General features: G+C 33.3%; 3 protein-coding genes across 5 annotated transcripts; all 3 read right to left on the bottom strand.

Annotated features, from left to right (window-relative positions):
- Window positions 1-2,891: 2,891 nt before the first annotated feature.
- Window positions 2,892-4,925, bottom strand: LOC130654287 (uncharacterized). The gene has a single exon (XM_057456840.1). It carries the CDS (start codon window positions 4,873-4,875, stop codon window positions 3,019-3,021), a length of 1,857 nt encoding a protein of 618 aa, XP_057312823.1. The 5' UTR covers window positions 4,876-4,925; the 3' UTR covers window positions 2,892-3,018.
- Window positions 4,926-8,795: 3,870 nt separating this feature from the next.
- Window positions 8,796-14,584, bottom strand: LOC130654292 (leucine-rich repeat-containing protein 59-like). 3 transcript variants are annotated; one of them, XM_057456846.1, is made up of 8 exons: window positions 14,429-14,584; window positions 10,988-11,047; window positions 10,609-10,872; window positions 10,084-10,156; window positions 9,834-9,962; window positions 9,707-9,748; window positions 9,116-9,229; window positions 8,796-9,042 (listed from the first exon to the last, which is right to left on the bottom strand). In XM_057456846.1, the coding sequence occupies exons 1-8, from the start codon at window positions 14,534-14,536 to the stop codon at window positions 8,858-8,860; spliced, it is 975 nt and encodes a 324-aa protein (XP_057312829.1). In that variant the 5' UTR covers window positions 14,537-14,584; the 3' UTR covers window positions 8,796-8,857. The 3 variants fall into 3 exon arrangements, with proteins under 3 accessions (XP_057312829.1, XP_057312830.1, XP_057312831.1); XM_057456847.1 differs by lacking the exon at window positions 9,116-9,229 and having other exon boundaries at window positions 14,429-14,583; XM_057456848.1 differs by lacking the exons at window positions 9,116-9,229; window positions 9,707-9,748.
- Window positions 14,585-17,072: 2,488 nt separating this feature from the next.
- Window positions 17,073-26,032, bottom strand: LOC130654285 (protein Spindly-A-like). Its single transcript, XM_057456838.1, has 10 exons — window positions 25,765-26,032; window positions 24,054-24,260; window positions 22,437-22,754; window positions 22,130-22,234; window positions 21,936-22,046; window positions 21,610-21,750; window positions 20,980-21,083; window positions 20,342-20,526; window positions 19,016-19,533; window positions 17,073-17,363 (listed from the first exon to the last, which is right to left on the bottom strand). Exons 1-10 carry the CDS (start codon window positions 25,990-25,992, stop codon window positions 17,184-17,186), a joined length of 2,097 nt encoding a protein of 698 aa, XP_057312821.1. The 5' UTR covers window positions 25,993-26,032; the 3' UTR covers window positions 17,073-17,183.
- Window positions 26,033-26,392: the final 360 nt, after the last annotated feature.

Below are 26,392 nucleotides of genomic sequence, written 5' to 3'. Positions count from 1 at the left end.
AGCTATTTTTCCGTGATTTTTTTCCTTTTTTCATGCGGGTTAAAAATTTCTCTTTATAATATTGTTTGTGAAGAATATTGTCGTTTTGAATCACGTTTAACTATAAATTCACGACTTTGGTCTGCAAATTATAATATTTAATATGATCTAAACGATTTATTTTGTGCAGGCGTCTTGTCTTTTTTTCAAAGGTATTATAAAGGTACTAGTCGTTGCCCGTGGAAAAATCCACGGGTTCGCCCGTCCTTTATAATTACCCATGGCAACAAAGTGGATAAAATATATCGCATTTGATATTCGTGTTTCCGTAGCACGATTTTCTAACTCAGCGGGGGGTCCGCGCAGAGACAGACAGACGACAGCTATTATTAAAAAAATCCACGGGTTCGCCCGTCCTTTAAATTCACCCGTCGCAACAAAGTGGACAAAAAATATATCGCATTTGGTATTGGTGCGCATTATGAGAATTTCGTGATTCCGTTACGGGACGCGGCTCTCGCGGACACACAGACAAAATGCGGCTATTATTAAAGAGATAGCTAAACCCAGACTTTAATATTAGAAGTATTGGTTGGGAGAAAGCTAGAAAGAAACACGTTGATCTCAATGGAGGATTTCATTCTTTAAACATTCTTTGTTTCTGTAATAGAAAATAGCTAGTGGCTACAACCATAATATTCCTGCAAAAAAAACTCAGCTAGGTCATTATTGTCCCTAGAGCTCTTTGAAATTAAAACCTCGTTCATCTCAAGGGGCTCTGGTGTCAAGAATGCAGCTAGATATTAATGTTTGTAAACAAAAAATAAAAAAATTAACAAAAAAAATTACAAGAAATTGTTCTTTTAATAAATGATTTATGCCTAGTTAGCTAACTATAGAAGTCCTTCATGTTCTTCACTTTACGCTAAGCCTAGCTAGCTTGAGAATTTTTTTCTTTTTTTCAAATATATAAATTTAGTTTAATCTCAACCTATATATAATGGTCACTACACCAGGAATACGAATTTATTTAGAAAAATAAAAATTCAGCTAAAAAACCTAACAAAACATAACAAAAAAATGTATCGCGGCTACATGCTAAGAGTTACACACCAACAAGTTTATAGCAACACAAAGTGCTACCTCCTCATCTCTCAAAAGTTCGTTAGTATCCAGTAGTAACGTGTTACAGCGAGTCAAATTAGTTCGACGTGGAATTTTTATTAAACAACTTTATTCTGAGCAAAACCTATATTTTGATTTGTCTGGTCTTCTTTGGTACATTTCTTTTTTTAAGAGATTTGATGTGAATCGACACAAAAGTAACTATTCCAGAGAACTGAACAATCAAATATTTAAGTAAATGTTTTTCTTCATCCCCAACCTCCTTCTGGCAGTCGTTATCTTTTTTATATTCGCATTGGCTGAACATATTTACGTTTGCTCCAGGTTTTCGTGAGCCGATTTCAGTTTCCTAGTTGTAATAACTTCCTCATTCATTGCTGACAAAACTCAAAATAGCGATTTGTTTCCTTTACTTTTAAGGTCCACGAGTCTTCAACTGAATTTCTATGCTGTCCTTCTTTTGTTTATCGAAGAGTTCGCTCGCAATTTTTTCTGTTACTTTAGAAGTTCTTAGTTCTTTTTACAAGATAGGTATAGATATATATTTTCTTATACTTGTTTTAAATTCATCAATCGTTATTTCAAATTCCGTTTGCTTTTCCTCCAGTAGATTAATTCTGTCGTTAACCCTAATGTTAAGTGAGAACTAAGAATTAACTAAAACGCGCCTTTTGCAGCTCACGCACGTAATTTGCCGAAAAAGACTTAGTTCCCGAAACGCAGCTCTAACGAAGACAAGGTTGCTTGCATGCGACTCACAACAGACTTTAGGAAGCACACATGTACCAGCTCCATAAACCGTCTTAAAGAAACAGGTTTCTAATTCTAGGTACCAATTTTTTTTTTTTACTATTTCTTATTGGTTGAAATGATGCTGATGCTTCATGGTATAAAAGTTAAAAATATAAACAAAGAAATGGCAAAAAAGTGTTCTTAACATTCTCGTCCTCAGAGCTCTATGTCGCAACTTTTTTCTCCCTTTTCACCCCTCACCACAGCAACCTGTCATCTTTTTGGTGACTTGTCTAATCTCAAAGAGCTCTGGGATCGAGAATGTGTTCTTAAGGCACTGTTTTTCTGCGTAATTGCTTACATTTCCTTGAATTTTATTGTCGGAAAACTCAATAGAAAAAATATGCACTGAAGAATTCGAACAAGTTTTACTTTTTTAAAAAATAACTCTAAAGCTTGTTATTAGCTACGTTGAGTCGACGATACTTTCAATTCATTGCGCATGCTTGGGTAAAAAGCTCGTGAATTTGCTCTGCTCGAGCGGAAATGTAGCGAAACTGTTGTAACGAAAACCAGCCTTAGTGCTTTTTAATAAGTGCGTTTCTAATACTGCTCGCTCTTTCAATTCAAATGCGTAACCATGGGTGGGGTACACTTTAAAATCCTTAAAAATAGACAAAGAGTTCCACCAGTGCATATGTGTCAAATTGTCTCAGATAGGGTAAATAATTCGTAAAATGTGTAAAATATTCGTCGTACAAAAATTGCAGCCTAAAATATTTTCATTGTACGAAGTAAAAGAATAAAAAATTACTAGTTAGTCTTTTTCGGAACTTTTTTTTTCTCACTTTTTTCACCCCTCACCACAGGAACCTGTCGTTTTTTGGTGACTTGATAAAAACGCCGTATTTATATATCATGAAGGCAAAATGCCCTGGGAAGGGATTGCACTTAAAAGGAACCTTAAAAAGATCAACCCTGCCCAGGTCATCCCGCCGTTACGATATAAAAGAGACAACAGGCTCTGGGAACGAGGTTATTAAAAGATAACAATATTGAATATAGACTAGCACGTTCATGAAGTAATTGAGCGTATTAAAAAACCCACAAAAATGATAATGAAATCTGCGTCACGTGAAAAGTGACCAAGTTTAACAAAGGTCTTACATAAGATGTAGCATGTCAGACAAAAAATGGTAAATCTCCATCTGCTGTAAATCTATCTAAACATCCGTGATGTCCAGGCTTTGGACACGATGAAAACTTCCCTCCTACATAAGGTTCCCACCCACTTTCATGGTTGACAGTCATCCAGTGCTCAGCGTGCTTATAAACACTGTAACCATATCGATTCCGGACATATAACCCCGGGTTTTCGGGAAGAAACCAATGCTTTAATGTTTGTATGCTTGTTCTCACGCCTAAGTTGTGTAGGTCATCTTGACCAAATACTTGAACACTCCATCCATGAGCTCGAATATGTAGCACTCCGCCTTTAACACGGCCATCTTGTGTGCAACAGGTAGTGTTTTCATGAATAACTACTTCGTATCCTGCCTTTTGAAAGACGAAGGAGAGGTTTTGAAATGAATAAAAATCTTTTGATAATACCGATACATCTGCGTCACGTTCCCATGGCAATATACCTCCAAACTTCACAGCTCCCAACACTGATCCTTCTTGTAATTCACATGTGATGTTGAACTGGTAACACTGATCGAAAACGAAATTTAACGCATCCTTCAGGTTCTCCAAGCAACAGGGAGGAACTGCCATACCTTTTTGAAAGGTGCATTTTTTCTTTGACGCGTGCGGATATCCTTTTCGGCAGCCATACCATTTTACGGAACCATCGCTATATACAATCTTTTTAATATCTCTTATTCTTGCAAAATACTTTAATTGATAATCAAACACGGTTGGTTGGTATGTGTAGAACATTACATCGGGGCAAACCAGTATTTTATGTCTCGATTGGTTGATACGCAAAAAGAAATCTTCATAAATACCGTGAGTTAATTTTGAATTGAATTTTATTGCAACTAAAAATTTCTTTTTTGAGAGGAAAGGACTGGAAACAAAGTTACAACGAAGGCATTCATGTTCTGAGACTCGGTAACCCTTGGTGTACTTTAAGGTATACAATTTTAACATAGTTTGATAGCAACTTCTGTCCCATTCTCCAGTATCAATATCCTTGCTAGCAGCACCGACAATATCAGCTTTTGATATTTCTTGCACATGAACAAGACGCTCAATATCTACTGTTTTTTTATCAAACTCTCCGAGAAACGGGGTTATCAAGACATATGGAGTCGCAACTTCATGTAAAATCGAGTTCAAGATCATTCCAATATAGTTTGTTTTATTTGAAAAATATATTATTTTTACTGAACTGGGTAAGTTCTTTGAAAAGGCACCACTTTCTGATTTTTCATCCATTAAAATATACATCGGCAAAGTTATCTTTTTAAGCGACATAACTAAAGTTTTGGAATATCGTGGTCGATCCAGGATAAGTGTAACAGACTCATGAAGCTGTGGTCTCTTGCATTTTTCCCGAACAAAACCCGTTTTATAACGGGGATAACCATACATACTACCGTTATAATATTCGCCACAGCTGTACATGGTCTCCTGCTGAGAATTTCCAGTTGCTTGCGTTGTTGTGGTTGTTTTTCTAGTTGGTGTAGCTGTAGTCTTTTTCGTCACTTCGGATGACACCCTTTTCTTTTTGATCTGGTGAATGAGGTTTTGAACCTCCTCATAAGATTCGTCTATCAAATCTATGTCTTGGTCCTTCGATGACAATTTCAGCAACAAGAGTTGTGTTGAGAAGGATTCTAACCTCCCTAAAAACATTTCCTCACGTATGTTCAAACAAATTTCTTTTTCATCGAGTTCGAATGAGCGACGATTCACCGAATTACCACAACTTTTGGATAATATACTGAAGAACCCACTAAACTTCGCTGTTACGTACAAGACCAGCATAAATAGTGTTGTTATTTTAAAGAAGCGCATCCATTTCTTTGACATGACGATGACAACTCTTTATTTGCAGAGAAACCTGTTTGGTAAGGTTTCTGTTGCCAGGAAACATGTCAGTATTAATTTTCACATGTTACCAATACACGAATATGTATGTATTCGTCAAGTGAGTTTTGCGAAAGATCAATAAGGCATGTTCATTTTTTAAATGCCCACTAGGTAATATGCACAATGTGAAAACTTGAGGTATGATTGCGAGCAGTGAAAAATTATATTTGCTGCGTATATTGACAACTGCTTTCCTTTTTGGCGTCGCAAAACTACTAGTGATGGAAAGTCCGTTTTGTGTTTGTAGGTTTAAGGGTTAGATCGTGAGGGTTAGGGCGTGAATCGAGGACTTTTCTTTTATTAACTAGGGAAATAAACCCCTTCCCTGCCTCCCTATGTATAGAAGAAAATTGATATCGAATTACTAATTAATCTGTTTTCAAGTGAGTTTCCCGGGTGTTTTGAAACTAAATTGAAGCTTTGAATTCTCTAAGACCCTGCGGGACTTTATGACGAGGTTACCTCCCGTGAAAAATCAAGTTGAGCTCATATGAAAGAGCTTAAAAGGTTGTCTAGGAATTCGAATATTTTTTTTAAAAAATTCTTGATTGGTTCTTTAGAATTTGGACTAAGAAGATTCACTAATTATGCATGATGTCATGAGTATGCCGTGCAAAGGTGTTAATTTAACATTTTTGAAAAGCCATATAGAGTTAAAAATGTTTTCTGGCCGTTCACTTTGACGGGTTTTGAACATTTTCATGATTTTTTTTTAGTTACCATAATTATGCTCAATGCATACTCATGACGTCACAATTTCGCATAATTACAAGCTCGTGAGCTTGTTACAAGCTCGTGAGCTTGTTACAAGCTCGTGAGCTTGTATTAAAACGCAAATGTGTCCTACAAGAATGGAAATTTTTGCCTCTCTGAGCACCGACACGGGAGTAGTCGTGTGTTCGAATCTCATCTTGGTAACTATTTTTACTTTTTTTTTCTTTTTACTAACTCGTAACTAACTATGTCCGAAATAATCAATTGCAACGTCACAGATTTAAATTTCGTACCTAAACTCTCTAAGTACTTGGAAGTCATCTAAATGACGTTTCAGGCCAAATTTGGTATTTGTTTTCGACAAAACTTGGCACAGTTAACAAAAAAAGTATGCTGAACATAATAGTGACACCATAATTTTGATTTTTGTCACTTAACGTCATTTTAGGCCAAATTGGTCCAAAAATTAAAACTATTTTAGACAAAACTTGGCAAAGTTAACAAAAAAAGTATGCCGAACATGATGACATTAAAATTTTGATTTTTTGTCACCTAAATGTCATTTTAGGCCAAAATTGGTTCGAAAATTAAAATACTTTATTTTCGACAAAATTTGGCACAGTTATCAAAAAAAGTATGCTGAATATGATAGTGACATCAAAATTTTGATTTTTGTCACCTAAATGGAGTTTAAGCTCATAAACTTTTCAATCGCGCGACTTTCAACCATAAATGTTAGGCTGTATTTTTTGTTAGCAGAAATTGTAAAGTTGGGTTGCATTGTGGATGTTTCATAGTTGTGCATTTTTAATAGCGAGATAGTTTATGCAGCGCCTGCATATTGTTTATTTTTTAAAAAGATAAGATTAGTGTTCACAAGCTTTATTTAACTAACTGGTAAAGTAAAGTTGTTTCCACCAAAGTTTTCAAAAGTGAGTATAGGCAGAATTAAGGTCTCCCCAAATGCCGGGAAAGTAGTCTGCGAAAAATAAAATTTCCACAACAATACGTAAGAGAAAAACGAAGACGCTCCACCATATATAAATAATTACGAGAACGAAATTCTTTTTGTAGCGAAAAGAATTTCTCGTTCTCGCTTTCTTCTTTCTGTCAGTCAGATTACCCCAGACTGACCCAACGAAAATTGAAATTTCGAGGAATTTTCCGTTTAAGAAGATCTCACAAATCAATTTCGAAAAATAACTGCGTAGTCCACAAGAAATGTTATTGCCCATCTGAATAGCAAAATATGTCGTGTCTAACTTCGTAACAGAAATCACAATTTAATAGACAGCTTTTTGTAAACTTTATTCGCGAGGTTGTTTACGTATATCATACGTCTTGTTAGTACTACTTTTAAGACAAGTATCTCGATAACGGATAAGGATATTTCAAAAAAATAAAAAGATTTCTAGACAACTTTCAAAGATCTTTCATATGAGCTCAACTTGACTTTTAGCGGGAGATAACCTTTAATAGAGTGCCAATCTGTCCCAGGACTCTCTTCTACACCTTTTATCACATGCTGACGGGATAGATTGATAGGCACCCAGAGGTTAACGTTTTATTTTATTCTCTGGCGAACAGAGCACTGCAAACAAAGCATCACGCAAATTTTGATAGTTTTACTTAGTTATTTTTTGTCTGTTTGTTATTCTGGGTACCTAACAATTTATTGTATTTTGATCTTAAAATCGATTTTTTATATGTAAGAAATTCTACAACATTTCGCAGACCTATCCCCAATTTCTCGTGACCTTTTCTTACACAAAACTATTTACCGTAAGAAAAGCTAGCATTGTAGGTATTATGACTGCGAGATGACACGAAAGTCCTTCATTATGACGTAAAGGCCGTAAGATATATTCTTAGTCGTAGCAAAAAGAAAATAATATATAAACAAAAATTCCCACGCTCTACACCAAACCAAATTCACGACCTCCTTTTACTCTGACGTCATCCTCGCTTTTTCATTTAGGGGAGTTGATTTTTTAAGTCATATATCTGTTTACACACGAAAATCATGTCACCTTACCCACTGTGACATTCTGGCCACATTTAATTAAAAAGGACTGGGGAGCAAAATTCTCTTTCTATAAGTGTATATAAAGAAAGGTGTCATTAGGATTAATTGCTCGTAAGTGAATGAAGTAATTAAGTATATTGTCACTAATCGATCCACTGATAACATCTATTCACAGCGGCCATTCATTCATATGGCCGATATACTACTATATAATTACTGATATAACTGGCAGCCATCAAATCACTTGAACGCGTGTTATCTTGCACTTTCAGCTTCGTTTTAAAATGTCTGTAGGTGGAGCTTGAACGAAAGATAAAAAATCCCTGAGAGAAATTTGATATTTTAACAACATCGCATGTTTAAGTTGTTTCGGGCCTGTGGCTCCTCCTTATATGAATCTGAAGTGTACAACTTGGTCCCGAGTCCCTCGAACATAAAAGATTAGAATACTGACAAATTTAATTTTCCCAAACATTAACCCTTAGACGACGAATCACGTCATTATATGTGCCCAAAAATTAGGTAAAAACCACCAAAAGTGGACAGGTACAACTCCTGAGGAGTATATAAAGTCTTAGCTACCCTTGGTTTAGAAAGAAAATAAGTTGAGATACACAAGGTACCAAGCAAGTAGCAAGCAGATCTTTTGTCTAGTTGTGCCAACCACAACCGTTGGGAAGGCGAGTTATTTTTTTGACAAAACAGGTCTTTTCAAGAACGGGTGCGTATTTTCAGGGTTTATCATTGATGATTATGGAGGGTATATTTTATCTACTGACAAAAAGTACTGGGTACTAAAATGACAAAATTCAGTTGACAAAAGGCGACTTCAGCCACAGTGGGAAACCTGTGCCAGATTGTAACAAGAGAAATCCGATTAGTCTAACACAACAAACATTGTAAACAGATTAAATTCGTTATTCTTTATATCTCAACGATAGAACCTCAGGCGAAGTTGCTATCCGAACGAAATGACTATCGGTGTCTGTTAGACACAGAACTATAATGACCATGAGTAATTATGTCTAGTTTCTTTCTAAAAGAACATTATTCGCAAATGTATTATGTGGAACAAAGAAAGTTCCACGTGGTAAAACATATAAATCTTGTGAAAAATAAATAAGAGAATAATTTTGTTTTTCTTCATATTAAAAAAATTTCCACATCTTTAGTTCAATTTATTTATTTATTTATCGCTTTTTTTAATTGATCTAAATAAGTTCTTGCTTGTTTAATAAATATGTCGATGTATGAATTGAGTTCATTGAGATTTTCTTTTAATAGGACCGCCATTATGATTCCAACGATAAACAAGAAGAGTACGGTGTAACACAACACACCAAAACAGTTCGATTCTTTGCCACGTTCTATAAAAACAAAGCAAAACAAAAGAATATTTAAAACAACAGAAATCATTCGAGAGTTTGATCTAACACCTACGTAATCTATCTGACACACATTGACGGACACGTGACGGGACATGTGACAGGACAAATGACATGTTACTGCTAACAACACAATTGGTCCAGTATTCAATCGCATCCTCCCAAACGTCTAAATTTACAAATGGGTTTTTCTTCAAAATAAAGTTTTACTCATCAAGTGTCAAAGGTTACGATTACGTAGTTACTCTTCAGGGCAGACGTTTTTTTCTTCTGTGACGTAACCTTCCACAAATAGCGACAAATCTCATTTTATCGAAAGGAAGTTTTCTAAACACAACAACTTGTGCGAGAATGACGCAAAATAATTTGTTACAAAGCAAGTGGTTTTGAAAAGGCCAAAAAACTTTCCACTTATGTTGAAACGCATTAAAAAACTTTAAAACCTCCAATAAACAAAAGGGAACGGACGTAATATAGGGAGTAGTACCTATTATCAAAATTAGGCTTTAACGAAAGGCCACTTATAGCAAATGAATGACGAGGGTTTAATAGTTCCGTAGGAAAGAACATTTGGTCTTTTAAGGAAATGTGTAACGAAGTAACTTCTCTTTATTAGGAAATCATGTAACGTGCTAAACAAACAAACCTTGTGAAACTGACTGCGACATTTTTTCATTGTTAGTCATTTCTAAAAATAGAAATGTTTTTTTTTGCGTGATGTAATATTACTTTGAAAAATGGAGAATACAGTACGTGAAAGGATTGTTTTATACCTTCTGTGTTATTTGTTTGCGAGTTTTTCAATTTATTATTTAATTTCTTTTCCTCGTGTCGCCTTTTCTTCTCTTCTTTTCTTCGTTGTCGTACATTATCTTCTTCTTTTTGTTGCTTCAAAAGCCGACCTTAAAAAAAAGTAAACACAAAAATAACACGAACAGCAAGTTCTAACTTGTTTGATTATAAATATAAATTTTGCACTAACAAGCAAACGCTACAGGATATCATGACAACAAAATGCCCTACTTTGTTCACGTTTCTTCGCCTTTTTCTCCCTCTCAAGATTTTCATTGTAAAGATTTTGATAATAGCCAACAATCTAAATTAAGAGACAAAACAAATCCACCAGGTGTCAGGTCCTCGTGTTTTGAAAAAAATAAAAACTTTTCTTTGATACTTTTTGTGAAGACAGCGTCATAAATTACAACAAAAAATCAATGTAGGTGCAGGTGGCGAATAATTTCAATTTAATATTAAATTCAGTGTTGAGTAATATTAATTTAATATTAAATTCAAAGACAATGGGTGGGAAATCAACTGAGCAATAAAACAGTTTCAAAGCTGGGTGTTGCGAAACAATTTTTTGCAAACAGCGCCAACACAAAAGAATGCAAATTTACATTTGATGCCAAGCACGTCAAGCTATGATTACAACAACAGCGAATGTTAATGATAAATCCATTATGTAAATTGCAAGGATAACATGGAAGATTAAGGGCATATTAAAATTATTAAGCGGTATATACACGTAATAGTGAAGATTTTACTTACATTCTTTGCACATTGTTGACATTCCAACGGCTTCAAGCAATCTCCCACAACAGAAGGCAAGTTTTCTTGTATTGGGTTCCCTTTTAGGTCTAACCATTTCAACTGTGTGAACTGTCGAAAACTCAGTGGTAATTCTGACAAGTGATTATTTAGTAAGTCCAGCTTAACTAAACGACTTAATGAACCAAAATCTGCTGGCAGTTCAGTGAGTGAATTTTTGCTTAGGTCTAGATGTACCAACTGGACAAGCTTTGTAAAATTGTCCTATAAATTAAAAAAAGGAGTAAAATAAAAAACATAATAACGGTGGATGATGTTTGAATGATCATCCAAACATCACAAACCCTAACAGCTATGTAAAAACAAGAAAAACACTAACCGGCAATATATTTATCTTGTTACATGATAAATCCAGTACTGTGATTTTCGTAAATGGCAACTAAAAAAAACTTCTGTTTCTAAATACATGAAGAAAATTGTTTGCTAAAAGAGGTGCAGGAAAAATTGTTTGTATATTTTTACAAAATTTAAGAAGTAAGTACCACAAGCACTCATGTCCTAAAATTTATTTAAAGGGACCCCAAAATAAAACGATTAGTATCAATTGTTAAATCTCAAAGTATCAAAATGCTTTAAAATTACAAACGGGAAAAAATATTTTTTTTTTTACATGTGGAATTTAATAATTTTAAGGTATTAAAAGTTTTATAGCAAATTCATTAAATTTTTATGCTCAGTGTAAAATGCTAACAAAATTCTAAAGAGAAAATATAAACAAAAGGTACAACTATTCAAGTAATCAGTGGTGGTATGCTTTGCTTGTCATTTTGTGTGAGCTGGTCTTTTTTCCACTATACAACGAACTCTATTGTAAACTTTTTACACAGGTGTTTGCACAGAAATAAATGAACCGCGTTAATTATTTATGGCTGGTTGATGAATGCTATGCTGAGAATTTTAGAGCATATGATGATCCATAAATTTTCTTTGCATCAAACAACAAAATATTTCAACTATGTTAAAGTAGTAACAAAAAAATTCTAACACCTTTTAAAAAGGAGACTTTGAAATCAAAAAATTTCATAATATTTACATATGAAACAGTTATTAAACGTTATAATAACATTACACCATAAACAACTTGATGTTCATACAATATCCTTTTACTTCCCTTTACTTTACATTTCAAAATATCATAGTTATCATATTACAACTCATAAGCAAAAAATTAAACTAAAAATATTTATTGTAAAGACATGCATGTTTTTGTGGTTTTATCATGTTAAAGCATGAACTACTAGCCAACAACAAACTCACTTGTACGCATTCCTTAAATGTACTAATCATCAACATTTGCATTATTTCTGACGAAGCACAAGACAACAGACCTCAACAAAGTAATTTCTTAAGATAACTTTCAACAATTTAGAGGAAATGATAGTACAAAATAAGAAGAGCTGTTAATAATAGTTTACTAAAACTCTTTTTTCTCTCTTTTTTCAAAAAAAATATATATTATCTTTGATACTAAGAAATTTTGACAAAAGGTTAGTTTTATGTTAAACTGAAAAAGTGAAAATGAAAATTCAGTTCGTTAATTTATCATTAAATGCCATACTTGTGCAAATAAAGATGAAAAACCTTTGCCACTTTAACACCGATCCTAAGCAGAAGATGAATGTTATAAAAACGTAAATGAGAAGCAAATGTCCAAAGTTGCTTTTCCCAATGTAAGTGGTAGTGTCTTACACCCTAATACAACTCAACTAAACTTTACTCAACATCAAAATGCAATTGCAGTATAATTTCACACTTGCATGAAAAACATGTTGGTTTGGCCATATTCAAAATATATTTTACATAAACATGGCGTTATTTCTTATTACAAAAGTGAGCCATTGGGAAAATTTTTTGCAAAAATCCAAAAAACCTGTAAGTCACAGCCATATTTGGTTCTTTATTTTTACTATGTGCGGTGCCATTTCAGGTTTAATTTTGGTCAATCAACTGCCCTGGTTTTCACTTGTTTTGCATAGAATATTGAAAAGGCTTGGATAAGTAGGAAGCTTATGTTAGCAATCAATTCATTTTGCTTTATATCCAGGATGTTGATTTACAGACAGAAGGAAACAATAATGCATGAGTGTGAAAGTTTAACTGCTGTTGTTGTTTACTGATCCATTTTTAAATTTTAAACTGAATCAGTCAGGTGATGCTAACAAATTATATATTTGATGTTGACAAATAAGCCAACAAACCAAATACCTAACCTCTTATGACTTAGTAAACACAGTGAAGAATATTCCTGCATCTTAATTTTAATGTATATAGTATATATATACATTTAAGATACATACTTTTAAACTGTTTTTAACGACAAATTAAAAGCTATTGATTCTTTTTTCCTTGTTGAAATTTTGAGGAGAATGTGATTAACCTTATCTAAGATTCTGCATTTAATTCCTGCTGATGTTGTTAAACTTTGGTTCAATTTGATGTAGTATGGAAACAGTTCCGTATTATAAAACTCTGAAAAAAAAGAAAAAGTTTGCCGATTTTATGTTTTTTTTTGTAAAACAGAAATTATTTTCGACTTTGGAGACTGTTTTTCTGTTTGGCTCGAGGGATAAGGCTAATATATCTTCAATACAGGTGAAATTTGATTAAAACTCCAGTAGTAACAAGCCCTGAAGTACACATAATTTCCATATAATAGATCTTTTTGAATGTTTATATTTTCTGTGGTAAGCCCTTCTGACACTAACAACTGTGTGGCATGTAGAAAGATACGGAAGCTTGCTGAAGAAAGGTCTTTTCAAGCTTATTTCTTTTAACAGAACAGAATTATCGAGTGTAGATGGATACCTAGCAATCACATCTTTTGCTTGCCACGCAAATTTTAAAGCTGAAAGGGCTTACCCCCGGAAAATGTAAACATTCAAAAGGTCTATATTTTAAAGTTTATTGGTATAGGGCTTTCTATTGGTAGAATGATTATAACGAAGAAACCCAAATTAGCTTGTGGAAGACGGAAATTGGTGTCCATATTCACAAACTATTTCCTATTTTTACAGAAAAAATTTCTAAATATGGAAACTGTTTCTCAACACGAAACTGTTTCCATATCTGTACATTAAGCCACCGTCAAAAATATGTTTGGTTAGCGTCATTTCTAATTACAAAAGTGAGTCGGTTGGTTGGTTGGATAAAAATTTTTCATGAAAAATTACAAAAATACTACATATCGCAGCCATATTTTGTTATTCATTTTAAATCCATTTCAAGTTCAATTTTTGTCAGTCAATGTTGTTCACATGGTTTTTGCTTGTATTGCCGTATAAATACGAAGCAGGAAAATATAGCACTGAGTCACACAGTGCAGTCCCCTATTGAAATAACATTCGGACGTAACAACCATAATTCGGAGGGCTGCTGAAAAGGTAAATGGTGGATTTTGTTGCGTGTCTAAGATTGTTCGTAGATTGTTTGGTTTATTTTTTACAAATTTATCGATTCCCCGACTTGACTTTTTCGCCTTTCAAAGTGAGTCGGTTGGGTGACACTAACCAATTATATTTTTAAGGGTGGCCTTATTATCCTGGAACTGGTTTAATATTTAATTACAGGTCTGCATTCATTATGTTGTGTGGGAGTAAATTTTTCAAAAAATCTTTGCTTTTTTTAACGTGAAACCCAAAACATAATGCGTATTGTATCTATATTTGAGTTTTTGTTAATTTCGCTTTATTTTAATTCACATACTTGTAGGTGGCTAGCTAGTTCTTTTTTCTCAAGTGCTATAAGTATAAAAAAGATGTACCATATCTTTAACAGGTACTTTGGATATTCCACATAAACTGAGATCGAGTTCATTATCTTCTATTTTAGATTTGATTTTCTCTCTAGTCCACAACTTTTCTTCCGCCATTTTGTCCTACGTAATCATTTGATTTTTTTACGGTAGCCAACAAAATGCAACGTCAAATATTTTCTAAAAAGGGGAGGGGCATAATTTCGTTTTTTTGGAAAATGCTAATGAAAAAAATATATAGTCATTTTGGCTAATACCACTACGCACTTTTTAAATTTAACTAAAATTTCTAGACCTTTAACAACTTCTTAGTTTTAGAATATATAGTCAAATACAAAGAAAATTTGTTATGTTTCCCGCCAAATATCATCCGGCTCAAACGGCCCGGCCGATGTTAAATTAGAATTTCTTTATCGATCAAGGTAGAAACAAGATGATCAAACTTTACATTCTCTCAAGTCTGCAAACAAAAATTATGTGTTGTTTACAGACGCGACATAAAAACAATGGCCGATGGTTTTGCGTTTCCTATAAATATCGAGCTCACACCTCTAAATCACCTTGTGTCTGTTAAGATTGGATTGTGGGGAATTCATTGTAAAACTTTAAACTTGTGGTGAGTTTTTATTGAATTTTATCGTGGTTGAAAAGTTTGTATTTGTATGATATTCGTCATGTAGCTACGCGGGAAGTCTATTTATTCAAAGAAATCATGTCTTTTCGTTTAGTTTTGTGATCAAAACCTTCCAATCGCAGTAATGGCTGATAGTAAACCAGACGTCAAAGAAGTTGAATCTTTCGACAAAACGAAATTAAAGAAAACTGAGACTAAAGAAAAAAATCCTTTACCCACGAAAGAAAGTAAGTAGTGATGTTACCTAGCTTAGCTAGCTACATATTATTTGAAAAGTTAAATATGTGCCCTTCCCACTTTTGACGTAATAAAATATCGCATTACACCAACAATTTGACTTTCTTTTTAGCAATCGAGCAAGAAAAGACAGCATAATTTAATGATTGTGCTAAATAGCTATATTTGTAAATTATTGTCTTAAATGGTATAAAAATCGTTCATCGCATACACAAACCATCTCTGGTTTTCGTTACGTGAAAGATCTCTGAAGAAATGTAATTTATTATCATGGAATAGCTAGATTGAATACAGATAACAAAACCATTAATTGAACATTAATTCTACTAAACGTTTATTTATCTGCACTCAATCTACTTCAATATCTGTATTATTTTTTTAAAACACGATGTATGGAACGTGAAAAATTGACTTTTTGTATTATGCTTTACCTTGTGAATGATTTTTACTTCCGTTGTAGACACTGTGAGTATAACCAGTAATTTGAACTGGTTGTCAGTACGCACATGCAGCAAATAACGGGAAGTTAGTGTTCTAGCGGAACACGTTCGCTCGTAAATATACTACGGTTTAGTTGCGTACAGAACGAGGCAGAAAGAAGTTGTAATAAAAGCAATTATGCCACGAAATTTAGCCAAGGTCTGAACGTGGTTGATGTATAACATCTCTCGACAAATTAAGCAAAAGGAGGTTGTAAAAAGCTGTGTTTATTCCGAAAATCTCTTATCCACCAGTATAAACTGAAAGACGACACAACACTTAATGATACGGTTTTACTTTCGTAAGCTGTTTTTTTTTGTTTCCAAAATTGGCTTTCACACCTAGATACACCTGTTGGGGAATGAACTCACGAAGCTTTCTCTATTCCCACACTGTGTTCCTTTTTGTTGAAAAATTAAATATCATAGAACTGTTTGGGGAGGTATAAAAGGATTCTGGAACTGAAATTCAAATACATAAATATATCCGAACAGGCTGTGCAGAAAGAAAAACTTTTTGAGAACATGTGCAACATAAAAATGCTACTTAAACAACCTCGTCGCTGGGCCCTTTTTATTTTTGATGAGTTACGAAGCGAAAAAAATGTCCCTGGTAATAGATTGGTAATACATTGCCGTTAGCTACTTTGGAAGAAACATCCCAGTCGATGTTTTTATCTCTAAAGTAATCGAGTAAGAAGTGTTTAACAAGTTTGGCATGTTTTATACAAAAAGTGGAAAAAGCAAAATGAGAAGTCAAAAAACGTGACTGTCGGGTTTATAAAATGCGAGACTCGTCTTGATTATCAACCTTGCCCCTTTTTAACCAATGTGATAACTTTTGACCTAAGACGACGGCATATGGACTGTCTGGACATGAATTCTATATGCGGTACATTTTGTGACGTTGCAAATTTATGCAATTTACGGCGCAACTCATTGTGTGTTCCAGGATCCCTTATAATGATCTGAAAAAAAGAGCGTATTGTTAAACTTCATTTTTCTCCGAGAAAGTTTTAGCCAAAATTTGTTTTGGGTTGTTAATAACAAATTTTCATGACCAAGCTGATTGGCATAGAATAACTCATAACATATTCATTAGCGCATCTGTAAAGTACATACCAAATTGCACTGACCGTTCTGCCCCGTAACTGTAATGGTGCCTCCTAGTCAACATTTTACTTTCGAATTCAGCTTTTCACTTGTTTTGTTGTAATTTCTCGCTTATGTGGCAAGGCCTACTCGTTTGTTGGCTTTGAATTTAAATGATTAATTTAAAAGATGTTTCAGGAATAAAAATAGATTTGTGACGCCTGAGGAATCTCAGGAATTTATTGTACGAAATATGTGTTTTACAAATCAGGGGGCTAGTTGAAAAATTACAAAACAACTTCAAAGTTTCCCATTCATTCAACTACTGCATTTTGCATTCGGGATTATCATCGTTTGTTGCTTTTGGGATATTAAAAATCTTGTTGGCTTCATTATCAATTTTAATGTTCCTATTAATATTTCCCACCGAGCTGGATTGTAAAGGTTCCGGTGATGGCGTATTTGATAGCTCCGAAGATATCTTTTCCTTTGTCTCTTGATTCTATACAAACAATAGGATATGAAATTAAAACGTTTAAAATTGCTGTATAAGGCGAAAAAAGAATGAAAGCGGTTATAGACTTTCATTAACTTTTAGTCAGGGATAGTTAGGTACCACAGAACTTTTAGGGGCAAAGTAAAATAATGTCAAAGCTTAACCTCCCACGATTTCATAAGAAAGAGCTTGGAAAGTTGTCTAAGAATATTTTAATTTTTTTGAAAAGTCTTATTGGTTCTCGAGATTTGACTAAAAAGTTTCGCTAATTATGCATGACATCATCTCCGGATCTAAGTGAGGTGTTGCATTTAATGGTTTTAACAAGTTTTACCAATGTCACTCTAAGCAGATCAGTAAGAAGAAATTTCAAATCTTACCAACGTCAATCGTATTTGCTCCAGATGAAGCTTTTGATACCTATGTAGACATTACCAATGATCTTTACTTAAATGTTTAGTATTTTGAGAGTTTGATTCAAAAAGCCAACTCTTACATGTAGATATTATTTCAGTGCGGAATGTTTTATCCCGGTACGCTCTTGAATGCCAGATTTATCTCTGAGATAAATAAGTCAAACTTTCTTTGAGAATCAATGACTCTTTAAAACCAAATTGTTTTTTGCTTACATGATTGGATTTTTTCATTCCTGTTTTGCTCTTTGTTACAAGACTTACATTTTTCATATTAGTAGCGGCTTACCTCTTTTGTTAACGATATTTTACAAGTTGTATGTAGTATGACTGTGCTTATCTTACGTTCATATTCTTTAAATGATTGTTATATCACTGTAAGTCATATTTTGGAATTATTCTTCATTTGATGCTCAAAATCAATTTCTGTATTCATTCTTATCAAACTAGTAGTTATTATGATCTCATACAAGTCAAAATTAAAGTATTCAGGATTATCATTAGTACACAAACTTGTCCAAAACGAGCATCTGAGGATTTCCAGAGCCAAAGGCAGAAAAACAGTCATTTTGGAATACTGCTTCCTTAAGAGCTCCTAACATTGTGATCACATATTCTAAAAGCAGAATGACAAGATGTCCGAAAATTTTTAGTCCGAGTGTCCAGTTTTGACAAAGTTATATCAAAATATTTGTTTTTTGAAAATCGTGAAAATACATTTTGGGACAGTCTAAAAAAACACTGACATATGATGATTTATTGGTTTTAGCCATTTAGGTTGATATTTGCAGCATATTGAAATGAATGTTAATATTTAATCTTTACAATTATTATTGATAACAGTAATTGTTTTTCAGCATCAGGGGATAATGTCATAATTTCGCATAAGTCTGAAACCTTAGAATCAATAAATATTCCTAGACAACTTTCCAAATAATCTTATTTAATGTGCATAACTTGCAAAAGCTCGAGGATTTCGGTATTGTCTGTGAAATAACTCTTCCACTTTTTTAAGAGCTTCCAAATGTCATTGGTTATTTATATTAAAAAAATAATTTCTTTATATTTTGCAGGGTTTCCCTCATCCTTTAAGGAGTATCGGGAAAACAGCCTGTCAGACCAGATTAATTTAATTTGTACTGTAGCCAGGCTATTTCAAAAGATTTAGCTACTAAGCCCCTATCAAAGTAAACAATTCTTCCCGACTAGTGCACAAACATAAACATTAGGGGAAAAAATACACACCGTTTCCGGTAATCCAAAGTTCTCCGCGGATTCGTCGATGACTGAAGCATTGGGACAAGACACAACAATTGTTTCTGGTTCTTCTTTAAAGCTCACTTTACGCGATTTCGAAGTTTCAGGGGTGGGACGTCCCTTCGTATTGTGACGGTCTATGGGAGTTCTGTTTTCCTTCGATGGTTGCTGTGTGGATGCACTAACAGCTGGTGATTTAAATACATTGTCAATCCTGTCCCTACTCGGTTCAAAATTGTCTCTCCGTTGTATATTAAACTCTTTTAAAATTTCCTTGGGCAGAACATTCCAATTCATTCCCGATGAAAAGCTTGCAGGCTTCTTCGCATTATTAGTTCTGCTGCAAGTTTTAGCGAACTTTTCATTTTCTTTCTCTTTCGCTTTTGCTAATGTGTAAGGAAGAGATTTTCTTTCTTTGGTTGGAGGTTCAGCAACTCCAATAGCAACGACATCATCAGTAGAGTCATAGTTGAATTTCTTTTCCACTAATATTCTCTTCTGTGTTTCTAAATAACGAAAATGAAACAAAAATAGGTCGTCATTAGTTAGCTTGTAACAGAATAACGAAAGAAAAAGTGAAAATAACATCTTTCAAAGAAAAATTACGCGTAACCATACTTAACGCAATTTTCTTTCTCTAACCTGTAAAACGACGGCGCCTACAAAAACGCAGAAAAATCGTGATTCCATTGGCCAAAAAAGCCAGCGCGAAATCCGTTTCAATATTTTTTTACGATTAACAGTATCAAGCTCGTATGAAAACGATACAGCTACAAAAGTTTGTACGTTGGACCCAATGGATGGGAATTATTTTTTCGTTTTTCTTGGATACGAATGACCAATTGCGAAAGTTTATCTATTGTTTTTTTTTTACTTTTTCTGACACTAGTCGAAATTTTCTGTAGGTTTCAATAACTTTTTAAAAATTTGTGTTAAAAAATATTTAAACAAAAAAAAGACGTTAAAATTTGTTCTACATTACTATCGCCATATTTACCATCCAGTTCAATTGAATTGTTTTAGAAGCCTCTCCCTAACTATTTAGGAACGCTCACCAGAGTTACTAGGCTTCATTACGTTTCACCTGTTCCCTGAATTACCATAAGAAAATACAACACTAAAAGGAGACTGCGCACGAGTTCGAATGTTATTAAAAGGTATTATGTGGTAACAATTATAAAAAACAACAGAACAGAACAACAGAAATATTTCAAAAATATTCTAAAATAGGGGGTCATCAGAGGGAAATATTATTAGAAAAAATTCATAAAAATTGCAAACTCCACACCCCCTGACCTCCCCAGAACGCTATACCTGCTTGCAGTTTGTTTTTTATTTCATCGAGTCTCAAACGTAACTTCATGTTTTCGCTTTTAAACTTCTCCGACGAGACACCCGTCTCGTGTAGTTTTTGTTCGGCTGTTTGCAATTTATCACTTTCAGCCAGCTTCATCATGTACGTCTGCTCCAGTTCTTCCTCAGTTTTTCGTAATTTTGCCCTAAAGAACAAATGAACAATTCTACCGTTATTGCGTGGGTTGCGTGCAAAGTCAGGTCAATAAAATTCGTGACTAATAACATTTTTTTTCCGTCAAAATTCGTTTAAAAAGTATAGACCTTTATTGCTTACTATGCTAACCATAATTGTAAATAATAAACGACAGGACGTTGCGCGAGTGGCGGAAATCGAAATGCATGCTGGTTAAATTTTGCATAGGAAATAATAAACAAACCCGATTTCAAATTACATAGAAATGTAGAGTTTGCGCTAATTGATAAATCATGTTTGGAAGACTGGAAAGAGAATGTAACTTAGCCAACAATCTCATATATTCACTGTTCTTTCTACAAATTTTCACGCACAAATGGTATCAAAAGTGTTTATTTCTTTTTCAAATATCGTTACACATATATTTTTACCAAAACAGTTAAAAATTCGAAAATATTCCTACTTGTAATCTTCCAGTTGAATAGATAAAAAATTGATCATGTCTTGATTGCATTCAAATTGTGGCAGTGACCTTGCTAAAGCTTGAATTCCTTCTGCAGAAAGATCCTGAAAAAAAAAGAATAGGTAAACGAGCAAAAATATTTGTTATACAACAACTTAAGAGTAACATAACTAATTTTGTACAAGTTGCATTATAAAAAATTGGGTATGTCAATTGTGCCTATATGAAGATAAAATATGTTAATGTTGGCTGTCTTTTTTCGCTCAAAGTTTCTGAACAATGTAAATTTGGTAATCTCGTAAAACGTTTGTGCAGAATATATACAATAGAGTACAACCATGGATATACAAAACGAAGAACAATAAGTGATTGGTATGAAAGTCACTTGAAATAGTTTTATTTACACAATCCTTTGACATAGTACTAACAATTTGGACGTAGACTCAATGTAGAAAATAATAATAACGAAAAAATGCGGGAAAATTAAGGGAATTAGGGTAATGGTTGTTTACGAAAATCAAAGAAAGTAGGGCTTATTTTTGCGTTCGGAATTTTACACCCTTAAAGTAAGTTGGTGGCGATAAGCCTCGTATCACTTCCAACAAGCTTTCACTGTAAAAAAAGATTTACCTGACTAGCCTCTTGTGACTTTATTTTCTTCGATAACGCCAACGCTTCTTCCTTTGCCTGTGACAGTGCTCTTTCTAAATGCACAATTCTTTCTCCATCAGCTCGACCAGAATTCATTTGCAATAAAGCTACCACTTGCGTCTGGAGAAAGAGAATCAATTATCACTAGACTCGAATGATTATCAATTTTAAGATGGGTTAGGACACTATTTGGAAATTTTGGGCAAAATTTTGATATCTTATGGCACGTCAAAGCTACCATGTACGAAGAAAATATTTTAAAATAAATAAATTGCTAATTTACCACTAGAGTAATGACGACCTACTTTCATGTTGTGCAGTTGAGATTTCACAAACGAGTAGGCTTTTTGAAGTGACACGTGTTTCACTTGCATTGAAAGCAACTTCTTCTCCATTTCAACTCGCTTATCTTCAAGCTGAAAATTATCAAAAATCCCATACAAGCAGGCTATGGTGAGACGTTAAATATGTTATCTATTAAATAATTTATGACACATACTTCACCAAATAAGGAGTTGCCAGTTTTTGAATGTCCTAGGCCTCTAAGTTCAGCCTTCAGGGCATCAAGTTCCACTCTGACTTCGGTAGATTCTTCTCTTGCTTGCTAAAACAAGTACAAAAAACAACTGCAACAGAACACGAAAAAGTGTCTTAAAAAAGATTCTTTATTTTGAAAGGAGCTTTTGTAGTCCACAAGGTAAAAGAATTTCCTGACACTGCAACAAGTACAAAATTGTAGTAAAAATATTCAGGATGAATTAAGATATTACTGCACTGGAAATCAACAGGGAATATAACATGGCTACCTGCAGGTGGTTAAAATAACTGGTAGAACGCTTTTCCGCTTCTTCAAGTTCTTTTGATATGCTGGACAACTCAGAAATTTTGGCACGTAAGTCTAGTGAGAGAGTTTGATTTTCATTTTGCAATTCTTGAATCTTTGCATTATTTTGTTCACATTCTTCTTCTAGTAAAAATATCTTTTCATGAAGTTGAAACACTTCGGAGTTGCTGTCCTCAGTTGTGACATGTTGGACTTTCTTTTGATTATCAGCTTGAAGTTCGTGTATCTTTTCTTCTAACTGAATTATCTTTGTATTAGCATGTCTCTCTCTTAATTGAGCCTAAATATAATACACTGATATCAGAAATGTGCAAAACCATTCTTCTATTTTTAAAAATATTAATTTTAAAAATACAAACTAGTTAGACAATACAGACTCCTACTTGGCTCAGATAAGCAGCTTATTTAATAAATATATCTAAGAATTATCACAGGTAACGTTTGGGATAGAGGTAAGATATCTTAAACACGAAACATTTTGAAGAATAAAATTTAACCATAAATATATTGATTAAAGTTGTTTCCTTTGTTTGTTCATGATTTGACTGTGAAAAATATTACCAAGCGCAGCTTTTTGTCTCTTTATTTTACTAGTTAATATATCAATGTAAACAATCAAAAGCAGGTTAAAAAGTTAGAAAAAATCAAAAATCCAGATTCCAATAGCAAAAAAATTTCGGTTCACTGTGCCTACATTTTAATTCTTGCACCAACTTGGACCAATTTAACAGCTGCTGCTGAATTAGCTGCCTCATTATTGTTCGTGCCTAAGTGAAAACATGCCTTTGGGTATTTAGTGCCTTTACACATCACGTGCCTACACCCCTCAGCAATTTACGAGATATACGTATTTTGCATTATTTTATCATATAATCCATAATAAACAAACATGTGAAAATAAAAAACAAACATTTATGAGGTCAAAAAATGCAGAGAGTCATCAGTAATCCTCATTTTTATTATTTTAAAAAGAAATCTTTGTTTTTGCATTATTCATTTGTGATTGATTTTTTCCTAAAAGATATCACAACCCCTGTTTTATTTGGCTAAGTATTCCAGCTCAATATGCTACTATTTTACCACTGCCTTTAAAATAACAGTGACAAATAATTACACCAAAGCAAGTTGTAAGTAAATAAGTCTTGTTGTTTATAAGGCTGTGTATAATTAAAATACACACAAAACAAAACACAAAACGAATCACCAAAGCTCGGTACTTAGCACGCCTAAAAACCTGACCTGTCTGAACTTGAAAATGCTTATAAAACATTATGCTTAGTAATAAAATTATTGGCTGGAGAGTCACCAAACACTTTAAGTCTGAGTTGAATTAAATTTTGCCATCGATTTTGTCATGATCAAATTTTCAGTTAGTACAATGTATATCTATAAACCTCCATATACATATACCACAAATCTACTTTCATGTTTTTCTGTCCAAAAGTAGCATCTTTACAGACTTTTGGTTTGTTTGAGAACATGATTTACTTATTAGCACTAGCAGGACAAATTTTAAGTTCAGGACAAACCGTTATCAATATTATAGTCTTTAAAGATATAATAAATAAAAAATACATACCTGATCAAGATCATTCAATACTGTATCTTTTTCTTTCTTAAGTAAATTAAAGTCCTTTTTAAATTGATTTCTTAACTCTTCTTCATCTGTCTCGTTTCTTTTTGAGACTTGTTTTTGATATGCCTCAAATTCTTGTTGTTGTGAGTGAATAGATTTTTCTTTTAGTTCCAACTTATTCCTGAGTTCAAAGGTTTCTTGCACTAATTTCTAAAAAACAAAACTTTCAGTAAACTTCTGAGTTAAAAACAATTTAATATTACAATAATTAGTTGATTAGGCCCGTGGAGAACTCAACTTAGACAGACAATTAAAAAATAGTAGAGATGAAAAAAAATTGGCGAAATTTAGTTTATTCTTTGCCTGTAATGTGTAGAGGTTAAAACACTGATCACAATAATGTATAATCATATGTTTTTGACAAACACCTCAGGAGAAATAAGGACTTAAAAACTTTGCTGGTGTCAGCGAAGACCCATAAAAACACAAAAAAATTATTGTATAGATCTGGAAATGCTGATCAAGAAAATGTATAGGACCATGTACTTTTGACAAACGGTTACAGAAATATTGTGGTTTAAATGTTTTTGATGAGTTCATCAATCCGTTTATTCTGAAACATATTCGAGGACCCAGGTTTGGGGAAATTACCCAAATTCGTCCTAGGTAGTCCCTAGTTACCCACACAGTGAAAAATCATTGACGTAACCCCCTTGTTTCCAAATTATTTAGCCTCAAAGTTTTAAGTGCACTGTAATAGCTTCATTAATTTAAATTATTATATTGACCTTACAGTAGTTTTATTGATGCCATAACGTCATGAAATTTAACATTTGAGACATACTTTTTTGGCAACTTCGAAAGAAAATTTAGGCGACTTCAAAAGAAAATGAACACATCCACTATGACCGTTACATACACTTCATATTATTATATAAGATTATTTATATAAAATTTCACAGCAAGAGAATTTCACAGCAAGAGAATTTGGATTTAAGCATAATGAAACAGGGGATGGTTTGTTGTGTGCAGCTAACAGGCAAAACATACGCCTGTGCAAGGGCCGTATATTCTATTAATATTTTATTACCCTAACAATCTCCTATTGCCAAATACTTTTTGGCAACCTTAGCTAATATTTTTGTCAGTTATTTTAAAATATTTATATTCGTTACATATTTATAAAGTGTAGAACTTATATAGATGGTTCAAGCAATTATTAGCTTTTGTTTTAAAATCTCCTTTTTATATTACTACTTTTTATGTTAAGGTATTAATATGTAATTTCCTCAATAGGGTTAATTAAAAATTGGGCGGTTAATTTTAGAGAATCGTGTTTTAGCCCCTTCTTTTTCTCTCCTAGTCATAGGAAACATCATAGGGTAAGTTATGTTCAATTTAAAAAAGGTTAGATAATAATTCTCATGTTTGAATGAAAAATATAAAATGAGGTTCTTATATAAATTTCAAGTTTAAGAAGGAACATTTGTTTAAGGAATAGGATATTCATAACATATATCACCTTGTTTATGGGAAAACTTATAGTTTAATGTAAAGGTTATCTGTACATATTTTATAACAGGTGCACGGTATGTTGATAATAAGTACCTGATTTTTAGGACTTATTATATCAGTATAACTAAAGTTGCATTTTGTGATACAAATATCTCAGGAAATAAATCACTATTAATTAATTTTTTATAAATTTTTACACCTCTATTTCTGCTTCATGTTGCGCTCTCATTTCATCAATATGACTTTGCGTTTCTATTAATTGCTCATGTAATTTCAAACCATAAGTACCAGCAAGGTTAAGTTTTTCTTCTTTTTCTTTACACAGCTCAAGCAATCCATCCCAATCTAATTCTTCCAGACTTTCTACAGAAGAGTTATATCTTTGTTTAGATATTTCATCTTCGTCACAACAGAATGAGTTTTCCATGTTTTTTAAATCTTCCTAAAAAAGCAAGTTATAATGACTATTGTGTTCAGGTAAAGTAATAATGATATCACTTTTGCAACAAAATAAAAAGGCACATAAAAATACACTGCAGATAACGTAACATTATACCACAAATTTAATGACTTAATATCTATAATTTCTTTGCAGTGAGGTTTGGTTTAGTGTCAAAGCTAATATTAATATGTAAATGGTTTGTATGTGGATGAAATACTGATGTCACTCATTATAAGCCTAATTTTGCATGGAGCTAAACTGCAAGTTTTGCTCATGTTAATTGTGGTGACAGAAATACAGTTCTTTAGCATTTTGGTTAGTATATATTAGGTTTACCTTAGTCATTGAAAATATCAGGTAGAACCTGGCAAGTGGGGGTGGTTTC

This window comes from Hydractinia symbiolongicarpus, chromosome 8 (genome assembly GCF_029227915.1).
Source record: "Hydractinia symbiolongicarpus strain clone_291-10 chromosome 8, HSymV2.1, whole genome shotgun sequence".
In the NCBI taxonomy this organism is placed as follows: Eukaryota; Metazoa; Cnidaria; class Hydrozoa; order Anthoathecata; family Hydractiniidae; genus Hydractinia; species Hydractinia symbiolongicarpus.
Note: the sequence above shows the minus strand (reverse complement) of the source record. Positions and strands in the feature narration are given on the sequence as shown.